The sequence below is a fragment of the Oncorhynchus tshawytscha genome, linkage group LG11 (genome assembly GCF_018296145.1).
Source record: "Oncorhynchus tshawytscha isolate Ot180627B linkage group LG11, Otsh_v2.0, whole genome shotgun sequence".
Taxonomy (NCBI): domain Eukaryota; kingdom Metazoa; phylum Chordata; class Actinopteri; order Salmoniformes; family Salmonidae; genus Oncorhynchus; species Oncorhynchus tshawytscha.
The window spans coordinates 6,088,239-6,111,585 of record NC_056439.1 but is presented as its reverse complement, the minus strand read 5'-3'; the positions used below and the strand labels follow the sequence as shown (position 1 = coordinate 6,111,585).

General features: G+C 41.1%; 2 protein-coding genes across 4 annotated transcripts; both read right to left on the bottom strand.

Moving 5' to 3' along the window:
- Window positions 1–4,512: 4,512 nt before the first annotated feature.
- LOC112262387 (zinc finger protein 329) lies at window positions 4,513–11,619 on the bottom strand. Of its 3 annotated transcripts, none has more exons than XM_042330534.1 (3): window positions 11,163–11,619; window positions 6,802–6,893; window positions 4,513–6,396 (listed from the first exon to the last, which is right to left on the bottom strand). In XM_042330534.1, exons 1-3 carry the CDS (start codon window positions 11,416–11,418, stop codon window positions 5,233–5,235), a joined length of 1,512 nt encoding a protein of 503 aa, XP_042186468.1. In that variant the 5' UTR covers window positions 11,419–11,619; the 3' UTR covers window positions 4,513–5,232. The 3 variants fall into 3 exon arrangements, with proteins under 3 accessions (XP_042186468.1, XP_024293815.1, XP_042186467.1); XM_024438047.2 differs by having other exon boundaries at window positions 6,763–6,893; window positions 11,163–11,618; XM_042330533.1 differs by having other exon boundaries at window positions 6,763–6,893; window positions 11,175–11,618.
- Window positions 11,620–19,855: 8,236 nt separating this feature from the next.
- Window positions 19,856–23,034, bottom strand: LOC112262259 (zinc finger protein with KRAB and SCAN domains 1-like). The gene is made up of 3 exons (XM_024437948.2): window positions 22,554–23,034; window positions 22,002–22,129; window positions 19,856–21,822 (listed from the first exon to the last, which is right to left on the bottom strand). The coding sequence occupies exons 1-3, from the start codon at window positions 22,807–22,809 to the stop codon at window positions 20,554–20,556; spliced, it is 1,653 nt and encodes a 550-aa protein (XP_024293716.1). The 5' UTR covers window positions 22,810–23,034; the 3' UTR covers window positions 19,856–20,553.
- Between the last annotated feature and the right edge of the window lie 313 nt (window positions 23,035–23,347).

The window sequence follows — 23,347 nt, the reverse complement described above, 5'->3', positions numbered from 1 at the left end:
TTCGTGATGTCATTCAGAAACATAATGTAAACTTTCACTGCTATGCAGACGATACACAGCTGTACATTTCGATGAAACATGGTGAAGCCCCAAAATTGCCCTCCCTGGAAGCCTGTGTATCAGACATAAGGAAGTGGATGGCGGCAAATGTTTTACTTTTAAACTCGGACAAAACAGAGATGCTAGTTCTAGGTCCCAAGAAACAAAGAGATCTTCTGTTGGATCTGACAATTAATCTTGATGGTTGTACAGTAATCTCAAACAAAACTGTGAAGGACCTCTGCGTTACTCTGGACCCTGATCTCTCTTTTGACAAACATATCAAGAATATTTCAAGGACAGCTTCGTAACATTGCAAAAATCAGAACATTTCTGTCTAAAAATGTGTCCATGATTTTGTCACTTCTAGATTAGACTACTGCAATGCTCTACATCCGGCTACCCTGATAAAGAACTAAATAAACTTCAGTTAGTGCTAAACACGGCTGCTAGAATCTTGACTAGAACCAAAAAAAATAATGATATTACTCCAGTGCTAGCCTCACTACACTGGCTTCGTGTTAAGGCTAGGACTGATTTCAAGGTTTTACTGCTAACCTACAAACCATTACATGGGCTTGCTCCTCCTATCTTTCCGATCTGGTCCTGCCGTACATACATACACGTACGCTACTGTCACAAGATGCAGGCCTCCTTTACTGTCATTAGAATTTCTAAGCAAACAGCTGGCGGCAGGGCTCTATAAATAGAGCTCCATTTTTATGGAATGGTCTGCCTCTATCCATGTGAGAGAAGCAGACTCGGTCTCGACCTTTATGTCTTTATTGAAGACTCATCCTATGATTGAGTGTAGTCTGGCCCGGGGCTGTGAATGTGAACGGAAAGGCACTGGAGCGACGAACCGCCCTTGCTGTCTCTGCCTGGCCGGTTCCCCTCTCTCCACTGGGATTCTCTGCCTCTAACCCTATTATGGGAGCTGAGTCACTGGCTTACTGGTGCTCTTCCATGCCGTCCCTAGGAAGGGTGCGTCATTTGAGTGGGTTGAGTCACTGAGGTGATCTTCCTGTCCGGGTTGGCGCCGTGGGGGAGATCTTCGTTGGCTATACTTGGCCTTGTCTCAGGGTAGTAGGTTGGTGGTTGAATATATCCCTCTTGTGGTGTGGGGCTGTGCTTTGGCAAAGTGGGTGGGGTTTTATCCTGCCTGTTTGGCCCTGTCCGGGGGTATCGTAGGACAGGGCCACAGTGTCTCCCGACCCCTCCTGTCTCAGCCTCCAGTATTTATGCTGCAATAGTTTGTGTGTCGGTGGGCTAGGGTCAGTCTGTTATATCTGGAGTATTTCTCCTGTCTTATGCGGTGTCCTGTGTGAATTTAACTACGCTCCCTCTATTCTTTCTCTCTGAGGACCTGAGCCCTAGGACCATGCCTCAGGATTACCTGGCCTGATGACTCCTTGCTGTCCACCTGGTCATGCTGCTGCTCCAGTTTCAACTGTTGGCACTGCCTGCCTGTACACTGCCTGTGCCTATGGAACCCTGACCTGTTCACCGGACGTGCTACCTTGTCCCGGACCTGCTGTTTTCAACTCTCTCTCTCTCTACTGCATCTGCTGTCTCTTAACTCTGAATGATCAGCTATAAAAAGCCAACTGACATTTACTCCTGAGGTGCTGACCTGTTGCACCCTCTACAACCACTGTGATTATTATTTCCTGATCCTGGTGGTCATCTATGAACGTTTGAACATCACCTTGGCCATATTCTGTTATAATCTCCACCCGATACAGCCAGAAGAGGACTGACCTCAGAGCCTGTTTCCTCTCTTGGTTTCTTCCTAAGATCTGACCTTTCTAGTGAGTTTTTCCTAGCCACCATGCTTCTACATATGCAATTGCTTGCTGTTTGAGGGTTTTAGGCTGGGTTTCTGTACAGCACTTTGTGACATTGGCTGATGTAAAAAGGGCTTAATAAATACATTAGATTGATTGAATGTGTAAAGTGCTGGTCAAATGTTTCATGAGCTGAAATAAAAGATCCCAGAAATGTTCCATTAAAAAAAGCTTATTTCTATCAAATGTGCACAAATTTGTTTATATCCCTGTGAGTGAGCATTTCTTTTTTGCCAAGATAATCCATCCAGCTGTCAGGTATTGCATATCAAGAAGCTGAATAAACAGCATGATCTATTACACAGATTCACATTGTGCTGGGTACAATAAAAGGCCACTCTAAAATGTGCAGTTTTGTTACACAACACAATGCCACAGATGTTTCAAGTTGAGGGAGCGTGCAATTGGCATGCTGACTGCAGGAATTTCCACCAGAACTGTTGGCAGAGAATTTGATGTTAATTTCTCTACCCAAGTGAATGGCGTCATATGTGCGAGCAGTTTACTGATGTCGACATTGTGAACCGAGTGCCCCATGGTGGCGGTGGGGTTATGTTATGGACAGGCATAAGGTAAGGACAACAAACACAATTGCATTTTATTAATGGAAATTTGAATGCACAGAGATACTGTGGCGGCCCATTTTTTAAAAATGTATTTGACCAACAGATGCATATCTGTATTCCCAGTCATGTGAAAACCGTAGATTAGTGACTAATTTATTTATTTTGATTGACTGATTTCCTTATATGAACTGTAACTCATTAAAATCTATGAAATTGTTGCATGTTGCATTTATATTTTTGTTCAATATATTTACCAAGAGTTATCATCCATAATTGTCATAGCCATTTATTTACCACAACAAACAGATGCTGGTGTATAGGGCCATAAGCAAACAAGAAAGGCTCACCCAGACACCGTCCAATCATTAGTAGAGCTATAGCCTACATTAATTCACATCAGATAGTGTTCTCCTTATGCTATAACCTACTAATGCATATAGAACTTTGCATGGTACACCTGAATTTATGATGAACCCCATTAACTGTAGCCTCGACTTCCAGTGCGGTGAGGTTAAAGCCTAGTGGAGCTTACCCAGAGTGATTACGCCCTCTCCTGCCGAGGGCACATTAGTGTAGGCTATATTCCTATGTAGGCTACACTTACATGAAGGCCTACAACAGCAGTGGGCAATTCCAGTCCTCAAGGGCCTGATTGGTGTCACAGTTTTGCACCAGCCCCAGCTAACACACCTGACTCCAATAATCACCTAATCATGATCTTAATTTTAGAATGCAATTTGATTAATCAGCTGTGCTTGATTGGGATGGAGAAAAAGTGTGACACCAATCAGGCCCTTGAGGACTGGAGTTGCCCACAACATTTTATAGGCTATGCATTATTCTAGTCATCCACTTAGTCACGTGTGTTTTGAATCGAGCATCAAGGACCAACAGTGAACAGTTTTTTCCTAACAAAACATCTTGATGCGGGAGGGGCTCATGGTTAAAGTGCACTATAGATTTAGAGTCAACCGCTTTAGCAGTGTGTGCCACCTAGAAGTGATGGTGATAATGGTAGCCTACATGTTTGCTATTTGACAAATCCATAAGGCTCTGTTTTTTTCTTACGGTGTAAGATAAACAGACCTTATTTCTATTTGTTCCATAAAAGCACATAGATGTGTGTGAAACAGAAACGTGGGATTTGTCATATATAAAAACAGTTGAAAATGTCTAACAGTAGTAGCTAGTAGTCTAGTCAAGGATGCATCAATGCAATATTGGCACAGAACATTTTGTTACAGACCAACCGAACAAAAGCAAACCTTGAATTTGTAGGTTTATAATATCCTTTTAGTGGCCAAGGTTGACCTATTTTAAGAAATAATATTGGTTGGGGGATATAAGATCTTTAAAGATCTTATGAAGAATTTGTTACAGGATATAATCACTGCTATTTGGTGAGATAAGCATAGGGCTAATGTGTGCCATCTGTTGGGGCCGGGGCTGCATTCACTACATTTTTACATTCTGGAACGTACAGTTGAATGGAAACTATGCTGTAATGAACGACCAGTTAAAAAACTAGGTTGCGTTGGGGAACGCTGTCAGCATGGCCACTGCCCTTTAAATAAGTCACTCATTGCTTCAAGCCACACCCACTAAAGTCTGTTAACTTAAATAACGTACAATAATGTTTTTGGGACACCCAATTTTTCAGTTTTTGATTTGTTAAAAAAGTTTGAAATATCCAATAAATGTCATTCCACTTCATGATTGTGTCCCACTTGTTGTTGATTCTTCACAAAAAAATAGTTTTATATCTTTATGTTTGAAGCCTGAAATGTGGCAAAAGGTCGCAAAGTTCAAGGGGGCCGAATACTTTCGCAAGGCACTGTATGCAGACAATTACATTGATGTAAGCTTCAATCTATCCGCAATATTAAAGCCAAAAACACAAAAATAAAAAGTTAGACAAACATGATTAAACTATTTTGATGTGTATAGTAGGTGTTTGTTAGCATATGGATATGTGTATATTGGTTATAAAGGGCTGTTGGGTTTATGCAGAATAGGGTGAGATCAGATGTGATGTATACGAAAGAGAATCTCAACAAGTGTCTTAGACAAAAAAAGTCCCATTTTGTGTTTATTAAATATAAGCAAGTTAATACACCATATGAAAACCACACACACACACACACACAACACACAGAGCTGCATGAACTTCACTTTCACATTAAAATAATATTGTGGGAAAAAATTAAGTAGTTCAATGGAAGTAATGAAAGATGCAGTTGAACATTATATAGCCTACACAGTACAAACAATATGTTAAATACTTTTTAGGCATATACATGTCTTATACAGTGAGTGTACAAAACATTAGGAACACCTTCTGTTCTCTCTGCTACCACACGGCAAGCAGTACCGGAGCACCAATTCTAGGTCCAAAAGGCTTCTTACCAGCTTCTACCCCCAAGTCACAAGACTCCTGACTCTGTACCAGTACCTCCTGTATATAGCCTCGCTACTGTCATTTTACTGCTTAACACTTATTTTTCTTAAAACTGCATTGTTGGTTAAGGGCTCGTGAGTAAGCATTTCACTGTAAGGTCTACCTGTTGTATTCGGTGCATGTGACAAATACAATTTGACTTGACCTTCCTAATATGGAGTTGCACCTCCTTTGGCCCTCAGTACAGCCTCAATTCGTTGGGGCATGAAAGCGTTCAACAGGGATGCTGGCCCAGACTGACTCGAAGGCTTGAAAGTCTACCTTTAATGCAGGCTTTGATCTAAACGTCAGAAGCTATCAAATGGAATGGTTACTTTCTATGTTATAGAGTGGAATGGGTTTTCTCCTGATGTATTCTGAGGTAGCTCCTCTCGGAGAACCTCTTCCCGCAGTGCGTACAGGCGAACGGCCTCTCTCCCGTGTGAACCTTCAGGTGCCTCTTCAGTTTGTCCTGGCGGGAGAACCTCTTCTCGCACTGGGGGCAGCTGTAAGGTTTCTCCCCTGTGTGGACCCTCTGGTGCCGCTTCAGGGTGCCAGCCTCGGTGAAGCGCATGTGGCACTGGGTGCAGCTGAATGGTTTCTCCCCTGTGTGGACCCTCTGGTGGATCTCCACCTTTTGGGGGCAGCTGAAGCCTTTGTTACAGAACATACAGAGGAACCGTTTCTCTTTACTATTGCCTGATGCTGCTACCCCTCCCCGAGCTTGGGCTCTAGCCCTGTTGTTTGAGTTCAATACCTGATCGAAAAAGACATGGCCGTGTGAATCTGAAGATCCCATCGACGTGGACACAGGGTCTCGATCTCTGAGCGTGTGTAAAGGGGAGTGGGTCGCAACATTTGGATTTGTCTCTAAGCTTTCCCTGTAGTCTAAAAAATCTCTGCCCTGCGAGTGTCCTTCTCCTAGGTGATTATCTGCATTCCATGTGGAAGGAACGTCACCCTCCAATTTCACAGTCACTTCATTTATGACAAGCCCCTCCCCTTTCTTATCTAAGTACCCTTCAGAGTATACACTACTACTGTACTGATTCCAGTCCCCTATAGACAGATCAGTCTGTGTTTCTAAACCCAGGGGAATGTTGCCAGGGTCCTTCTCTGTAGTGTAAGAACAAGCAGGATCATCACCACCAGTGTCTAACATGTCACCATCACCATGGGAATGAACAGGCCTCTGGCTCTGGTGAAATACCGGTAAATAGTCTGAGCCAGGAGCAGGAGGACAGCCCAGTGTCCCCAGACCTGGATCTGATATTTGGTCAGGTCCTGTGTGTAAGAGACTGTGTGTTACAGTTAACGTCTTGGTGTCTGTCTTTGACTTGACGACGGCGTTCAGCGTTCCACTGACCTCCGTGATGCTGCGTTGGGTCCTGGGCTGCGCTGCGTCGGTGGTGGGGTCCTTGACTCCAGTCTGGATGTTTCTGCTGTGCCGTGGGTCCTCGTCTCCTTCAGACCTCTCTAGCTTGAACCCAGGACCTGCATCTGCAGGCTGACAAGAAAGAGGGGAGGTTATTACCGGTACAAGAGTAGAATTGGATAAGTCTCACAAGCTCCCTTATGGCTAATGTACATGTGAATGGCTGAAGGGTGCCTTTCCGAAATAAATGGGCCACATTTGACTTACAAAGTAACTGTAATTTGTAATGCAACACTATTACACTAAGCCATGGCTCTCCAACCATGTCCCTGGAGAAATACTCTTCTGTTGGTTTTCACTTCAACCCCAGTTGTAAGTAACCTGATTCAGTTTATCAACCAGCTAATTATTAGAATCAGGTGCACTAGATTAGGGTTGGAGTGAAAACCTACAGGACAGTAGCCCTCCAGGAACAGGGTTGGAGAGCCCTGCACGAACCTCTATCACGACAACGTGCTGGGTTGAGGATCCACTCGCCTCATCAACAGTAATTGGTTGGTCATCATTCCATGTATTGTGTCCCGCTGGCTTCACAAAGCTCCTGTGGCCTCCAGTGAGATGTCCTTCACCTGAGAGAGTGATTGGGGGAAAAGCAGTTGTTAGGTTAACTACGGTGGTGTAGACATCTTTCTACAAGGGCAATGCGTGCAATTTGATTACTGAACACGGGGGAGTTCTCTGAAAACACACCAAAAAAAACATACATTCATGAGAAACATGTAAATGTATTTCACACTACCTTTGGATTATAATAGGATTTTAAGCCTTGTGTGAAGTCAAAAAACAATATTTGCCTGTGTTTTGCATGTACAGTACCAGTCAAAAGTTTGGACACACCTACTCATTCAAGGGTTTTTCTTTATTTTTTTACTATTTTCTACATTGTAGAATAATAGTGAAGACATCAACTATGAAATAACATATGCAATCATGCAGTAAAAAAAAAAAAAAAAAGTTAAACAAATCAAGTTATATTTTAAATTCCTCGAAGTCAAATCAAATTTTATTGGTCACATACACATGGTTAGCAGATAATGCGAGTGTAACGAAATGCTTGTGCTACTAGTTCCAACTGTGCAGTAATATCTCACAAGTAATCTAACAATTTCACAACAACTACCTTCTACACACACACGTGTAAAGGAATGAATAAGAATATGTACATATAAATATATGGACGAGCGATGGCATAGGTAAGAGGTAAGATGCAGTAGATGGTATAGAGTACAGTATATACATACGAGATGAGTAATGTAGGGTATGTAAACATATAAAGTGGCATTGTTTAAAGTGGCTAGAGATTTGAATCAGTATGTTGGCAGCAGCCACTCAATGTTAGTGATGGCTGTTTAACAGTCTGATGGCCTTGAGATAGAAGCTGTTTTTCAGTCTCTCGGTCCCAGCTTTGATGCACCTGTACTGACCTCGCCTTCTGGATGGTAGCGGGGTGAACAGGCAGTGGCTCGGACGGTTGTTGTATTTGATTGTATTGTATTATCTTTTAGTCCCCATTTGGACTAATCTTCCAAGAGTCCTTAAACATTAAAATACAATTTATAATGCGAAAACATTCACACATATAACACACTATTACAAACATACATAATATACTAACAAAGACCCAATAAATACTCAATCTAAAAAAAGATTGATTCTTCATCTACTATAGTCCCACAACATTTCTATGCATTATATTTAAATAGTGTTTAAATTTATACGTTGAAAGGTTTCTGGTTTGCTCAATTAATTTATTCAATTTCTTTATTGCTCTAAATCAAAATGTTATTTTGCCTATTTCTCTTTTCTGTCTGGATAACGCATAGATGGTGGACAATCTATTCCTAGTATTTACGGAATGTCTGCCTCTTACCAACGGAATACCGTTGTGAATAGAACTTGGCCATTTTAAATGATGACCAGCTTTATGGAGGTTGTCACCTGGAATGCATTTCAATTAACAGGTGTGTACCTTGTTGATTGAATTTGTGCAATTTCTTTCCTTCTTAATGAGTTTGAGCCAATCAGTTGTGTTGTGACAAGGTAGGGGTGGTATACAGAAGATAGCCCTATTTGGTAAAAGACAAGTCCATATTATGGCAAGAACAGCTCAAATAAGCAAAGTGAAACAACAGTCCATCATTAATTTACGACATGAAGGTCAGTCAATGCGAAAATGTGCAGTCACAAAAACCATCAAGCGCTATGATGAAACTGGCTCCCATGAGGACCGCCACAGGAAAGGAAGACCTAGAGTTACCTCTGCTGCAGAGGATGAGTTCATTAGAGTTACCAGCCTCAGAAATTGCAGCCCAAATAAATGCTTCACAGAATTTAAGTAACAGACACATTAAAATCAACTGTTCAGAGGAGACAGCGTGAATCAGGACTTCATGGTAGAATTACTGCAAAGAAACCTCTACTGAAGGACACCAAAAGAAGAGACGTGCTTAGGCCAAGAAACACAAGCAATGGATATTTGACAGGTGGAAATCTGCAAATAAATTCATTAGAAATCCTACAATGGGATTTTCTGGGGGGAAAAAATCTCATTTTGTCTGTCATAGTTGAAGTGTACCTATGATGAAAATTACAGGCCTCTCATCTTTTTAAGTGGGAGAACTTGCACAATTGTTGGCTGACTAAATATTTTTTGCCCCACTGTATGTGTCACATATCAGTTTGCAAACAAACATAAAAATATATATAATTGAGTTAATAAAGCTGCATATAAACATGGTCTCTTTGTTTTCTTGAGTAAGGCAGCTCCAAAAATGCAGGTGTTTCAGCTTAGTTCAGTGCTTTCTGTGATGTTAGGGCGAGCCAACAGAAAATAGGAGCATTGCGCCATGATTGGCTCAGTGTTCTGTCACCTATGGGGACACTACATCGTCGGCAAGTTTAAGTCTTTAGTTAGGGTAGACATCCAAAGTTTCAGTCCTTTGGGTCCTGCCATAGAGTTATATTACAAGTGCCCTTCCAAGAAGGCTCAAAAGATCATTGGCCACAGATAAAATTACATCAAATCACATGATTTGTTCAGTAGCTTTGACTTGATGTCAACATCTTTCAATTACATTACTTTCAAAGTCTTAGTTAGCAGTCATCATCATGAATCAAGTCATCAATTTACTGGCAAATCCTTTTTAATCCTTGTCATATGAAGAGAAATTACAGATAAAAACGTATCGTTTCTCATCGGCCATTGGACAAAGATTTGCACGACAAGTTGGAAATCACCTTCCATACAACTCCTTGTTGAATGTGCATCAGTGGCTAACTGCAAGCATTGCAAAGCAACCACTAGCCTGCTATTCAATGGAGTGGCTGTGTTTTTTTTTCCCCGAATTCCCACCATAAATCCAAATAGTGCCAGACTTTGATGACAAAATTTGCCCACAAAAAGGTGCCACGCCACCTTCCTGTTTAAGTGACATCACAAAGTGAGTGCTGAACATTCTATAATAGAATTGTGTTATTTGACGCAAGACCCAAACAGCATTCAATGTGCCTCACCCTAATAATTTGGTATATTTTCACCTCTTAATTTCACCCACTGTTCTAACTTCGTGGTGCACATGTAGCCTATAACCTGTTTTAGAGAAATGTAATCATTGAATATTGTAAGACCTTTCATTGCCTGTTTATATGCCCCCTTTATTTATCCTACGGTTCTGACTTGGTGTACAGGGAAAACACTAAGAACGGCCCATGTTCTGAATTCTGTCGCTGTACATTTCAAAAGTGCTGAGCAAATAGTTATGACTACGTCCGTCGACGCTTGCTCATTGTCTTAATCAAAATTACGGATAGCCTCTTATCCACTTGTCTTCCCTTATGCCATAGTTTGTACATCTGAATTGTCAGTAGAAACCACATTTGTTTAAGCAAGTCAGCCATGTTTTTTTTTTAAGGCAGTAAATGAGGCTGAATGAACTGTTTCACTGCCAGACAAGGCTCTGCTGATAGCCAGGTGTAGCAGTGGTAAGGTGTTGGGACAGCTTTATGTATGCCCTAACAGTTTGTGGGCACCGTTTGTCACCGTTATAGTGCAATTAATTTATTGTTTGGTGTTATGGCTTTGCTGGCATGCATCCCACATTTAGTTGTTTTTTGCCCCACCAAGATTTACATGGTAAAATCGCCACTGGTCTCATCACAAATCAACTGTATTTCACTTTTTTTTTTTTTTTTTTTAACAACTTCAACCAGTAAAATGGCTACCTTTAGGCCACTGGGTTCCCGAATGGCGCAGTGCTTGAGGCGTCAGTACAGACACCTTGGTTCGATTCCAGGCTGTATCACAATCGGCCGTGATTGCGAGTCCCATAGGGCAGCGCACAATTGGCCCAGCGTCGTCTGGGTTTGGCCGTCATTGTAAATAAGAATTAGTTCTTAGCTGCCTTGCCTAGTTAAATAAAAGGTTAAATAAATAAAATAAAATACTACAGCCTATGTCAATGTGCGTTAGCATTCTAGCTAACAAGTGCTGTTGCCGAAATAAGTATTTTACAAAGATCCCAAACAAATATAATATTAGTGTCTGTTCAATCTAAATTATAAACATTGTAAGCGTACTATGACATCCCCAAAATATGGTTTTGATTACAACAACTATGAATGTTTCTTCGAGGCAGCGGCGCTAACTGCTTTAATTCTTCATCCAAAGGTCTCGCTTATCTGGTTAGAATACGATAGTGTCTTTGCACAAGATAGGTAGTTAAGTAATCACGGCACTTTTTCCATACTATCCAAAAACTGACCAAGACCCAATTCTTGGTAAGACATCTGAACACATGGGAAACGGGGCGACAGCACCATCGGCCTTCTGCAACATGTACCTCTTGCCAAACCTGTTTTGTATCGGTCGAGGATCTTGACACTACTGGGACGACGCTCCCGTGCCACCTTCAGTTCCAGTAGTTGTAGTTTCCTCCGTAATCCGCTGTTTTCTTTCTGGCTTTGAGAAATTTCCAAACGAAACACTGCATAGTCGTCGTCTACGAGTTTACAGATCTCTGCAACGGCTGCATTCGCTAGAACCTCCATGACGGAGGCTATTTGAGTGTGAAAACCCATATCGTTACAGTCAGCCATTGTTAGCAGCTAGCTAAATAGCGTTACCTAGATAACATATATCAACAAGTACTTTCACCAACACCAATTAAACACGATTTGGGGTAAGTATGTGATATTGGGAAGTTAAATAAATACAATTTTGAGTTCCTGGGTGTAAACAAACGTCTAAATAACTAAAACGCTAAGTGACGAAATTGTTCACTTCCGTGTAAGGGTCTTATTGGTTGGCGTCATAGCTAAAGGGCGTGGTTAAATGAAAAACTCACGCGTGCTGTTCTTTTAGTTACGGTACTATTTATTACGCATCAAATATCCTATGTTCCGTATATTTCAAACTCAGAGCAGACTTGTTATAAATAACAGTGTGTTAGCAAGAATATAGTAGAATATAAGTAATTACTTTATTCCATCTACATCACCCTAGTAACGTAAATATTCAGCTGGGCCGAATGAATTTGTATTTTATTATATGCATTACGCCGTTTCTGTTGCAAAACGTTTCTTAAATGGAAGCAAATGGAACGATACGGGGAGGGACCTACATAGACTGAAAAAAGAATGGGGACATACCTGAATTTGTCCAATCGAAACTCTTGTTTTACTTGCACAACTGTTTGGACGAACGATTACATCCCTGTCCTTGTTCTCCCTAGGTTGACTGTCTCTAAAAACAGGGATATACACAAGCCTGATTCAAATGACAAGTTAAGTACCCTCCTAAACGGATTCAGTTTGTAGAGAACAGTCAGTCTGGAATATCAAGCCCAAATTCACATTCGTTTATGTTTAATATTCGCCCCCAGTCATCACAAGACCTGAAGGCTTCAGGCCATTTACTGAAAACAGCTTGAGGTCAAGGACTGTTTGTAAAGATCCCATACTACAGATGATAGATAACCTTGTGAACTCTGGGTTTTTAATAACGGAAACAGTTAAGAGGGACTTGACTTGAGCATGTTTTGGTCGTTGTTGCATTGATGAACACAGTGACATGGTGACGTACATCAGTATAAATAAGTCAATAGTATGTGGCCGAGTAAGTAAATTACTAAGTGGCAATGTTTGCTACAACCATGGGGGGTTCATAGCAATAATACACATAACAGATATGGGAGATATACAGTGCATTGGACATTTGAATTTCAAAACACTTGGGCCGTAGTAATAACTAGCTTTTGCTTGGATTGTATAAAACAAATACGAGAGACATATGTAAGCTAAGCCTACTAAGGTCTCACATACAAGCAGGGCTTGGCTTGGTTTAAACCCCAGGATGGGAGACCAAAGGCATAGCTGTAGATAGATAAACTGTTCAGTAGGAAGTGCTGCCCATCCTTAACCATGAAAACTCATACCTGAACGTGTATATACAAATATTGTATTTTTCTTATAGTAATTGTCATGGTTTTTATAAAAACAAAAACAATGTGAAATTATAAGAAAGGCATTTATTTTTTAGAGGTTACATTATGAGAGCATACAGTGCCTTTAGAAACTATTCATATCTCTTGACTTATTCCACATTTTGTTGTGTTACAGCCTGAATTCAAAATGTATTAAATATTTTTTTCCCTCACCCATCTACACACAATACACCATAATACCAAAGTGAAAACATGTTTTTCAAAGTGTTTCAAATATATTGAAAATGAAAAACAGATATGTCATTTTACATAAGTATTCACATCCCTCAGTCAATACATGTTAGAATCACTTTGCCAGCGATTACAGGTGAGTCTCTCTGGGTAAGTCTCTAAAGCCGTGCTCACATTGGCAGTTTGAAATTAATCAAATCTAATTTATTTCCATATCCGATTAGAATCTGTTATATGTCCTGTATTCTGAACAGTCAAAAAGCACATGGAATCGAATATTTCAAGCCACATTTTCGTAGGTGGTTTGAGGTCAGATACAAATCTGATTCCGGGGCGGCAGGGTAGCCTTGTGGTTAGAGCATTGGACTAGTAACCGTTGCAAGTTCAAACCCCCGAGCTGACAAGGTCGGGGCTGACAAGGTACAAATCTGTCATTCTGCCCCTGAACAGGCAGTTAACCCACTGTTCCCAGGCCGTCATTGAAAATAAGAATTTGTTCTTAACTGACTTGCCTAGTTAAATAAATAAAAAATAAAAAAATTCCTGGCCATTTGACCGTTCAGACAAGTCATATCTGATTATTTTCCCTCAAGTGTTTTTTTTAGACTGCTATTCGGCATATCTTGTTGCTTGCTGGCTACTCTGACAATTTGACAAAAACATGTGGTACAGTAGCTAACTAGCTTGTTAATTGTTTACATACAAATAAGTGAATGTGCTAGAAAACTAAACAGCTATGGCAACTAGCTAGTTGATGGCTGTGACTCACCAAAAGATTATTGTTTTGAAAGTTGGACCATCTGGACAGTCGGTAGTCCAAAACGGATTTGAAAAACAAAACTGATTTGAGCGTTATGGCCTGCAGTCTGAACAAGTTTAAGAGCTTTGCACATTATTCTTTAACTTCTTAGGGCTGCAATCCCATTAACAGGGATTGATATGACAACAGCCAGTGAAAGTGCAGAGCGCCAAATTCAAACAACAGAAATCTCATAATGAAAATTCCTCAAACATACACGTATCTTATACCATTTTAAATGTAATCTTGTTGTTAATCCCACCAAAGTGTCCAATTTCAAATAGGCTTTACAGCGAAAGCACCACAAACGATTATGTTAGGTCACCGCCAAGTCCCAGAAAAATTCAGCCATTTTTCCAGCCAAAGAGAGGAGTCACAAAAAGCACAAATAGAGATAAAATTAATCACTAACCTTTGGTGATCTTCATCAGATAACACTCATAGGACTTCATGTTACACAATACATGTATGTTTTGTTCGATAAAGTGTATATTTATATTTTAAAAACTCAGTATACATTGGCACGTTATGTTCACTAGTTCCAAAAACATCCAGTGATATTGCAGAGTCATATCAATTTACAGAAATACTCATTATAAATGTTGATGAAAATACAAGTGTTAGACATGGAAATATAGATAAACTTCTCCTTAATGCAACCGCTGTGTCACATTTCAAAAAAGCTTTAGGGAAAAAGCAAACCATGCAATAATCTGAGAACGGCGCCCAGAAAACAAATATATATATATCCGCCATGTTGGAGTCAACAGAAATCAGAAATAACATTATAAATATTCACTTACCTTTGATGATCTTCATCAGAATGCACTCCCAGGAATCCAGGTTCCACATTAAATGTTTGATTTGTTCGATAATGTCCATCATTTATGTCCTAATAGCTACTTTTGTTAGCGCGTTTGGTAAACAAATCCAAAGTCACGAAGCGCGTTCCCTAGTTGCATACGAAATGTCAAAAAGTTCCGTTACTGTCTGTAGAAACATGTCAAACGATGTATGGAATCAATTTTTAGGATGTTTTTAACATAAAACGTCAATAATATTCAAACCAGAGAATTCCTTTGTCTTCAGAAAAGCAAAGGAGCGCGAGCTACCTCTCATGGGAAATGCGCGTCTCTCCCCCTTCATAGTAGAATCCTCAAACAAGTTTCTAAAGACGGTTGACATCTAGTGGAAGCCTTAGGAAGTGCAACATAACCAATATCCTACTGTGTATTCAATAGGGGCTGAGTTGAAAATCGACCAACCTCAGATTTCCCACTTCCTGTTTGGGTTTCTTCTCAGGTTTTTGCCTGCCATATGAGTTCTGTTATACTCAAAGATATCATTCAAACAGTTTTAGAAACTTCAGAGTGTATGCATATATTATCAACTGGGACTGAGGATCAGGCAGTTTACTCTGGGCACCTTTTCATCCAAGCTACTTAATACTGCCCCTGCAGCCATAAGAAGTTAAATTTTTCAACCTCTGTCAAGTTGTTGTTGATCATTGCTAGACAGCCATTTTCAAGTATTGCTATAGATTTAAGTCAAAACTGTAACTAGGCCACTCAGGAACATTCAATGTTGTTTGGGTAACCAACCAGTGTATATTTGGCCTTGTGTTGTAGGTTATTGTCCTGCTGAAAGGTACATTTGTCTCCCAGTGTCTGTTGGAAAGCAGACTGAACCAGGTGTTCCTCTAGGATTTTGCCTGTGCTTCCGTTTATTTTAATTTAAAAAACTCTCTCTCCTTGCCGATGACAAGCATACCCATAACATGATGCAACTACCACCATGCTTGACGAGTGGTACTCAGTGATGTGTTGTTGGATTTTCCCCAAACATAACGCTTTGTATTCACGACATAAAGTTCATTTCTTTGCCACATTTCTAGTAGTTTTACTTATCTTACTTATTGCAAACAGGATGCATGTTTTGGAATATTTTTATTCTGCACACGCATCCTTCTTTTCACTCTGTCAATTAAGTTAGTATTCTGGAGTAACTATAATGTTGTTGAGCCATCCTCAGTTTTCTTCTATCACAGCCATTAAACTCAAACTGTTTTAAAGTCACCATTGGAATCATGGTGAAATCCCTTAGCGGGTTCCTTCCTCTCCGGAAACTGAGTTAGGAAGGACGCCTGTATCTTCAAAGTGAGTGGGTGTATTGATTCACCATCCAAAGTGTAATTAATAACTTCACCATGCTCAAAGGAATACTGCTTTTTAAACTATTTATCCATCTATCAATAGTTGCCTTCATTTGCGAGGTATTGGAAAACCTCCCCGGTCTGGTCTTGTGGTTGAATCTGTGTTTGATATTCATTGTTCAATTGAGGAACCTTACAAATAATTGTGTGTGTGTGTGGGGGGGGGGGGGTACAGAGATGAGGCTGTCAGTCAAAAATAATGTTTAACACTGTTATTGCACACAGAGTGAGTCCATGCAACTTATTATGTGACTTGTTAAGCACATTTTTACTCCTGAACTTATTTAGCTTGACATAACAAAAGGGGTTGAATACTTGACTCAAGACATTTAATATTTTCATTTTTAATTAATTTATAAAAATGTGTAAAAACATAATTCCACTTTGACATTGTGGTGTATTGTGTTTAGGTCAGTGACAAAAACATCAAAATGTAATCCATTTTAAATTCAGGCTGGAACACAACAAAATGTGGAAAAGGTCAAGGGTTGTGAATACTTTCTGGAAGCACTCTAAGAAACTCTTTACTGTACACACAGAAACATAATATTATAAAATGTGTGGAGAAAGTGGAGTTTATTAAATGGCCATATGTGTTGATTCAAGAATTAAGTATCATGTTTTGGTTTGACGGAGAAGGGTTCCTCAGTTCCTGCAATTATACAAAAATAACCAAGTCAGTCAGCACTGAGTCAATTTTGTATTTAATTTGAACAAAATGGTCATACACTCACATAATGTGAAGTACACTATTCTTACTGCACAAAATAATACATGTGACAAGTAGAATAACTTCTCACTGTGGAAACATGTCACATTTTCTGTTAATTATGGTACCCTTGCTTTGATCAAATTAATTTTAGAATACTTTGAAAAAGTTTCAACATTGTTACACACAGCTTCACTACTTTATCCCAAGTAAACATTAAAACACCATCATCTCCTCATTATAAAACACCAGCATCAAATCAAATCAAATTTTATTTGTCACATACACATGGTTAGCAGATGTTAATGCGAGTGTAGCGAAATGCTTGTGCTTCTAGTTCCGACAATGCAGTAATAACGAACAAGTAATCTAACTAACAATTCCAAAAAAACTACTGTCTTATACACAGTGTAAGGGGATAAAGAATATGTACATAGGGATATATGAATGAGTGATGGTACAGAGCAGCATAGGCAAGATACAGTAGATGATATCGAGTACAGTATATACATATGAGATGAGTATGTAAACCAAGTGGCATAGTTAAAGTGGCTAGTGATACATGTATTACATAAGGATGCAGTCGATGATATAGAGTACAGTATCTACGTATGCATATGAGATGAATAATGTAGGGTAAGTAACATTATATAAGGTAGCATTGTTTAAAGTGGCTAGTGATATATTTACATCATTTCCCATCAATTCCCATTATTAAAGTGGCTGGAGTAGAGTCAGTGTCATTGACAGTGTGTTGGCAGTAGCCACTCAATGTTAGTGGTGGCTGTTTAACAGTCTGATGGCCTTGAGATAGAAGCTGTTTTTCAGTCTCTCGGTCCCAGCTTTGATGCACCTGTACTGACCTCGCCTTCTGGATGACAGCGGGGTGAACAGGCAGTGGCTCGGGTGGTTGATGTCCTTGATGATCTTTATGGCCTTCCTGTAGCATGAGGTTATTTTCCTGACACCACACTCCGAGGGCCCTCACCTCCTCCCTGTAGGCCGTCTCGTCGTTGTTGGTAATCAAGCCTACCACTGTTGTGTCGTCCGCAAACTTGATGATTGAGTTGGAGGCGTGCATGGCCACGCAGTCGTGGGTGAACAGGGAGTACAGGAGAGGGCTCAGAACGCACCCTTGTGGGGCCCCAGTGTTCAAAGAACTGTACAATTTTATCACTTTTCCTTAGTGAAGCATTTTTACAGACACCATCTCACTAACATATCGACTCTGCCTCATCACACTCATTATTTCCTCAGTTCACCTCATCCAGTTCTCTATACATCCAAATCCAAAAGAACAAAATGTACAAAAAGGAACGAGTACTACATATCACACTATACACTATTCATGGGCTGTGTGCATTTTCTGCTGGTGTATCATGAGGTTGCTCCTCTCTGAGAACCTCTTCCCGCAATGCGTACAGACAAACGGCCTTTCTCCCACGTGGACCTTCAGGGGCATCTTCAGCTGTTGCTGGTGGGAGAATCTCTTCTCACACGAGGGGCAGTTGTAGGGTTTCTCCTCTGTGTGGACCCTCTGGTGCCTCTTCAGTTGGTGCTGGAGGGAGAACCTCTTCTCACACTGGGGGCAGGTGTAGGATTTCTCCCCTGTGTGCAACAATAACATTGCTGTCATCAAATCCTCCACCAGGTGCCCTTTGAGTTCCTCAATGAACTTGACACCTTGCTAAACTAATTTTCTGACGATGGGTCACCGCTCGTACTGGGCGACTTCAACATCCCAACATCTGCCTTCGATTAATTTCTTTCCAACTCTTTCTTTCCCCTCCCTTTGACATCACCCTTTCCCGGTCCCCTCCCACTCACAAGGCAGGCAATAGAAATTCTTACCCGTCAATACATAAATCTACCCGCATTTAGCAGGTGTTCATTTTATGCCCTGAACCAGCAGAGTCCCTGCCCATCTTCCGAAAACATCTGAAACCCTATCTCTTCAAAGAGTATCTTAAATAATCCCACAGCAATCCCCCTCCACTATGTCGCCTCTGGTCCTGCCTGCTTGCTTATGTCCCCTGGGCCCTTGCCTTCACCGGTCTGGGAATCCAAGATGGCATCCAATTGAAGCTCTATTACTGTATGAAGGCTATATGTATTTCTTCCTTACCTTACTCTCCCATTTTTAATCCACTCAGCAGGTCAATGCTCTCTGGTCCGTCCTCTATTGTCTCCTCTTTCACTAGTAGCAGATCAGGCTTCCCATCCTCCATGTCTACTGACTGTAAGAGGTACAGAGTGAGAGGATGTTGGATCAAGAAATCTAATATGAGCACCCTGCTATGGAGCATATTCTAGTTGGGCAATGAGGGATTGCTAGGAGTACAATTGAAACATGGTAGTTGACTTAAAACTGGAAAAGTGATAGATGATTTGATTACTTGACACTCTTTAATGGTTAGATCATTCAAAAGCATGGTCCCTTATCTGCAGTCTCAGAGTAGAAGTGATGATCAAGGATCAGGTCCCCACCTGTCTACATAGTGTTATTCATTATTATCTAAAAGGCAAATATGATCCTAGATCATCACTTCTACTCTGAGTTGCTTTGTGGATATTGGACCTGACTTAATACCATGCAGACAATTTTTTACAGTGGCTCACCTCAGTGAGACTAGGTGTGGTCCTGGCTAATCAGCTGGTTCCTCTGTGGGTTCAGGAGAAGGTGTTGTCTAGATCCTCCTCACACCCCTCCTCATTCATCATCAGCACCTCTGGACCCTCCTCCTCCTGGAAGAGACAGGTGATACAGATTACACAGACATACACTCCCTCGGGTATGTACACACAGATAATAAACACACTTTCAACATGGAGTGCTTACCCATCCCCACTACGCTTGAGTCCTATACTGTAGTTCCAGAATGACTTCATTGTTGTTAAACCCATCATGGTGGACATGAATATGTTGTTGTGGGTAAAAATAAGTCAGCTATGATAAGTCAAAAGTCATAATCAGACAAATCTGACTAAACTATTTTGAGGTGTACAGTAGGTGTTTGTTAGTGTGTGGGTATGTGTACGTATATTTAGTAAGTGTATAATGGTTATAACGCACTGTTGGGTGTATGCAGAATAGGGTGAGATGGGATGTATACTAAAGAGAGTATCAATGAGTCTTAGAATGAAAAGTCCCATTTTGTGTTTATTAAACATGAACAAGTGTTAAGGTGCCACTCCAGTCTCCTTTACTTAGCAAAAAGGCACATCTTAATAGGTGGTCCAGGACATAGCACAAGTGGGTGGGTTGGGCCTTTCTTATTTTGTTCACTAGGCCAATGGCATCACAAATTCCCATCAAACCAACTCATTGAATGCCTTACTCCTTGAAGTTTGCAGTTGTGTCAAAAAAAAACTTTTGTTCAAAACATTGTATTGTTCAACATTGTATTTATACTTGCGATATCACTTTACAACAGGAAAAGTTTAATCACGGGAGGAAGTCTTGAAATACACCATATGAAAACCACATACTTCTCAACAAAAAAATCTGCATGAACTCGATAAACTGCATTCATTTTCTCATTAAAAGTGTCTTGGAAAAAAAATTGTTGAATGGAAGTAATGAAACAGGCATTTGTGAACATCTTATATCCGACACAGTACAAACACTATCAGACTTGTTTAGGGTTATACAGTGTATCACACAATGTCTGGATGCAATATTCTACTCAGGATTATTAAACACTGAAATCCGTTACTCTCATTATTCCAAATGTAGCTGTGGCTATTTTTGATTGACATCAATGAAAATTCATCTTAGTCTTTAATGCAGGATTTGATCTAAACATCAGAAGCTGTCGATTGGAATGGTTACTTTCTGTTATAGAGTGGAATGTTTTTTCTGCTGGTGTATCCTGAGGTAGCTTCTCTCTGAAAACCTCTTCCCGCAGTGTGTACAGGCGAACGGCCTCTCTCCAGTGTGGACCTTCAGGTGCATCTTCAAGTGACCAGCCTGGGCGAAGCGCATGGGACACTGGGTACAGCTGTAGGGTTTTTCCCCTGTGTGGACCCTCTGGTGCCTCTTCAGGTCACCAGCCTGAGCAAAGCACATGGGACACTGGGGACAGCTGAAGGGTTTCACTCCTGTGTGAACCATCTGGTGCCTCTTCAGGTTGCCAGCCTGGGCAAAGCGCATGTGACATTGGTTACAGCTGTAGGGTTTCACCCCTGTGTGGACCCTCTGGTGGATCTCCACCTTCTGGGGGCAGCTGAAGCCTTTGTTACAGAACATGCAGAGAAACTGTTTCTCTTTAATACTGCCTGATGTTTCTCCCCCTCCCTGAACCTGGGCTCTAGGCCTGTCTTTTGAGTTCAATACCTGATCGAAAAGGACGCGGCCGCGTGAATCGGAATGCCCCATCGACGTTGACACTGGGTCGTGATCCCTGAGTGCGTGCAAAGGGGAATGGGTCGCAACATTTTGATTTGTCTCTAAGCTTTCCCTGTAATCTAAGAAATCTCTGCCCTGTGAGTGTCTGTCTCCTAGCTGACTATCTTCATTCCATATGGGAGGAGGGTCACCCTCCACTTTCACAGTCACTTCATCTATGAGCAGACCCTCCCCTTTCTTATCTAGGCACCCTTCGGAGTATACACTACTATTGTACCGGTTCCAGTCCCCTCTAGACAGATCAGTGTGTGTCTCTAAACCCAATCGCATGTTGCCAGGGTCCATCTCTGTAGCGTAAGAACAAGACGGATCATTGCCAGTCTCTAACACATCACCTGAGTCCAGATGGGAATTAACAGCCCTCATGTTCGGGTTACCGTAAAGTAAGTACTCTGAGCCAGGAGCAGGAGGACATCCCAGTGGCCCCAGCCCCAGTCTCTCTGGGTCTGATCTGTGGTCAGATCCTGTGAGTATAAGGCTTTGTGTTACAGTTAAAGTCTCTGTCTCTGACTTGTGTCTGTCTCTGACCTCCGTGATGCTGTGTTGGGTCCTGGGCTGCACTGTGGCAATGGGGTCCTCTGTGGCTACAGGGTGCACTCCAGCCGTTCCAGTCTGGATGTTTCTACTGTGCTGTGGGTCCTCCTCTCCTTCAGACCTCTCCTGCTTGACCCCAGGACCTGCAGTCTCTGCATCTGTAGACTAACACAAGAAGAGGAGGTTATAACCTAAATTGGATAACAATGTCGTAGGGAAGTCAAACAAGCTCCCCTATGGTAAATGTGCATGTACGCAAGTCAATAGCTGAAGAAAGCCTTGCTGAAATAAACAGGCCATTGATTTACAAAGTAGCCTTTTTTATGCAACACTATTACACTAACCTCTATCATGATAACGTGCTGGGTTGAGGTTCCACTCCCCTCATCAGTGATTTGTTGGTCATCTCCCCATGTATTGTGTCCCGCTGGCTTCACAAAGCTCCTGTGGCCTCCAGTGAGATGTCCTTCACCTGAGAGAATGATTAGGGGAAAGATGGTGTTAAGTCCGGTACTGTCCATGCTCAACTGTATATTGTACCCTGTTGACACTGTCTAGAATTGTAAACAATTTAATTGTTAACAATTTAAGGTAACACTTCTTGATATGCTATTTCTCTATGTATTTCTCTGTATTGTATTATGTTCCATGTACTGTTTTTTTACTGAGTAAATAATAGGAAATGCAGTAAATAGAATATGGTTAGAATATAATATTTTGTCTTTGTGCAAGAGAGCTAAGTAATCAGGGGAATTATTGTATACTATCCAAAAACTGACCAAGACCCAATTCTGGGTAACACATCTGAACACGTGCAGAAGAGGGGGGACAGGCACTGAACTATCTATATATGAATGGTGACAGGTCGCGTAGCCTCCGCCTTCTGCAGAACATACCTCTTGCCATTCCTCTGTACCGGTCGAGGATCTTGATACTGGGACGACTGGCTAGGACGCGGTCCCGTGCCATCTTCAGTTCAAGGAGCTGTAGTTTCCTCCGCAATGACCTGTTTTCTTTCTGGCTTTGAGTTATTTCCAAACGAAACACTGCATAGTCGTCGTCTACGAGTTTACAGATCTCTGCCACGGCGGCATTCGCTAACACCTCCATTATGGAGGCAATTTGCGTGTGGAAAACCATACCGTTAGTCATTGTTAGCTAACGTTAGCAGCTAGCTAGCGTTAACTATATATCTATCACAAAGTCCTGTCTCTAACAAGTATTAAAGACTACATATGGTAAGTATGTGATTCTGTGCCGTTAAATTGGTCATTTTAAGTGCCATGGTTTTAATAAATAGCAACGATAAACACGCCAACGTGAAAGTTGTTACTCGTAATTTACTTCCGTTTACACCGAAGAGAAATTATGTTATTGGTAGGCGTCATAGAAGGGTGTGGCTAAATAAAGGGTATGCGCGCTGTAATGTGAATTACGGTACTGCTTATTACGTTCCACGTCAAACCTATTCATGATGACTATCTTTCAAGCAGTCGTCACTAACATCCACAGCCAAAATCATAATATTGTCTAAACCCTGCCTATTTCCACAATGGCTCTTCTTAACATTGTATTTTAAAACCAACCTTAACCATAACTTTAATTAAAGACCAAAAAGCACTTTTTTTAATCATTCATTTTTACGATATAGCCTAAATGACTTTGGCCGTAGAATCTAGTGGAAACCCTT

Excerpts from the sequence above, each read along its gene's own strand:
- LOC112262387 (XM_024438047.2), bottom strand. The coding sequence starts at position 11,418 with ATGGCTGACTGTAACGATATGGGTTTTCACACTCAAATAGCCTCCGTC. Across the intron at positions 6,894-11,162 it reads CAAAACAGGTTTGGCAAGAG|GTGAAGGACATCTCACTGGA; the intron begins GTACATGTTGCA and ends TCACTCTCTCAG. Across the intron at positions 6,397-6,762 it reads AGCACGTTGTCGTGATAGAG|CCTGCAGATGCAGGTCCTGG; the intron begins GTTCGTGCAGGG and ends CTTTCTTGTCAG.
- LOC112262259 (XM_024437948.2), bottom strand. The coding sequence starts at position 22,809 with ATGACTAACGGTATGGTTTTCCACACGCAAATTGCCTCCATAATGGAG. Across the intron at positions 22,130-22,553 it reads GTACAGAGGAATGGCAAGAG|GTGAAGGACATCTCACTGGA; the intron begins GTATGTTCTGCA and ends TCATTCTCTCAG. Across the intron at positions 21,823-22,001 it reads AGCACGTTATCATGATAGAG|TCTACAGATGCAGAGACTGC; the intron begins GTTAGTGTAATA and ends TTCTTGTGTTAG.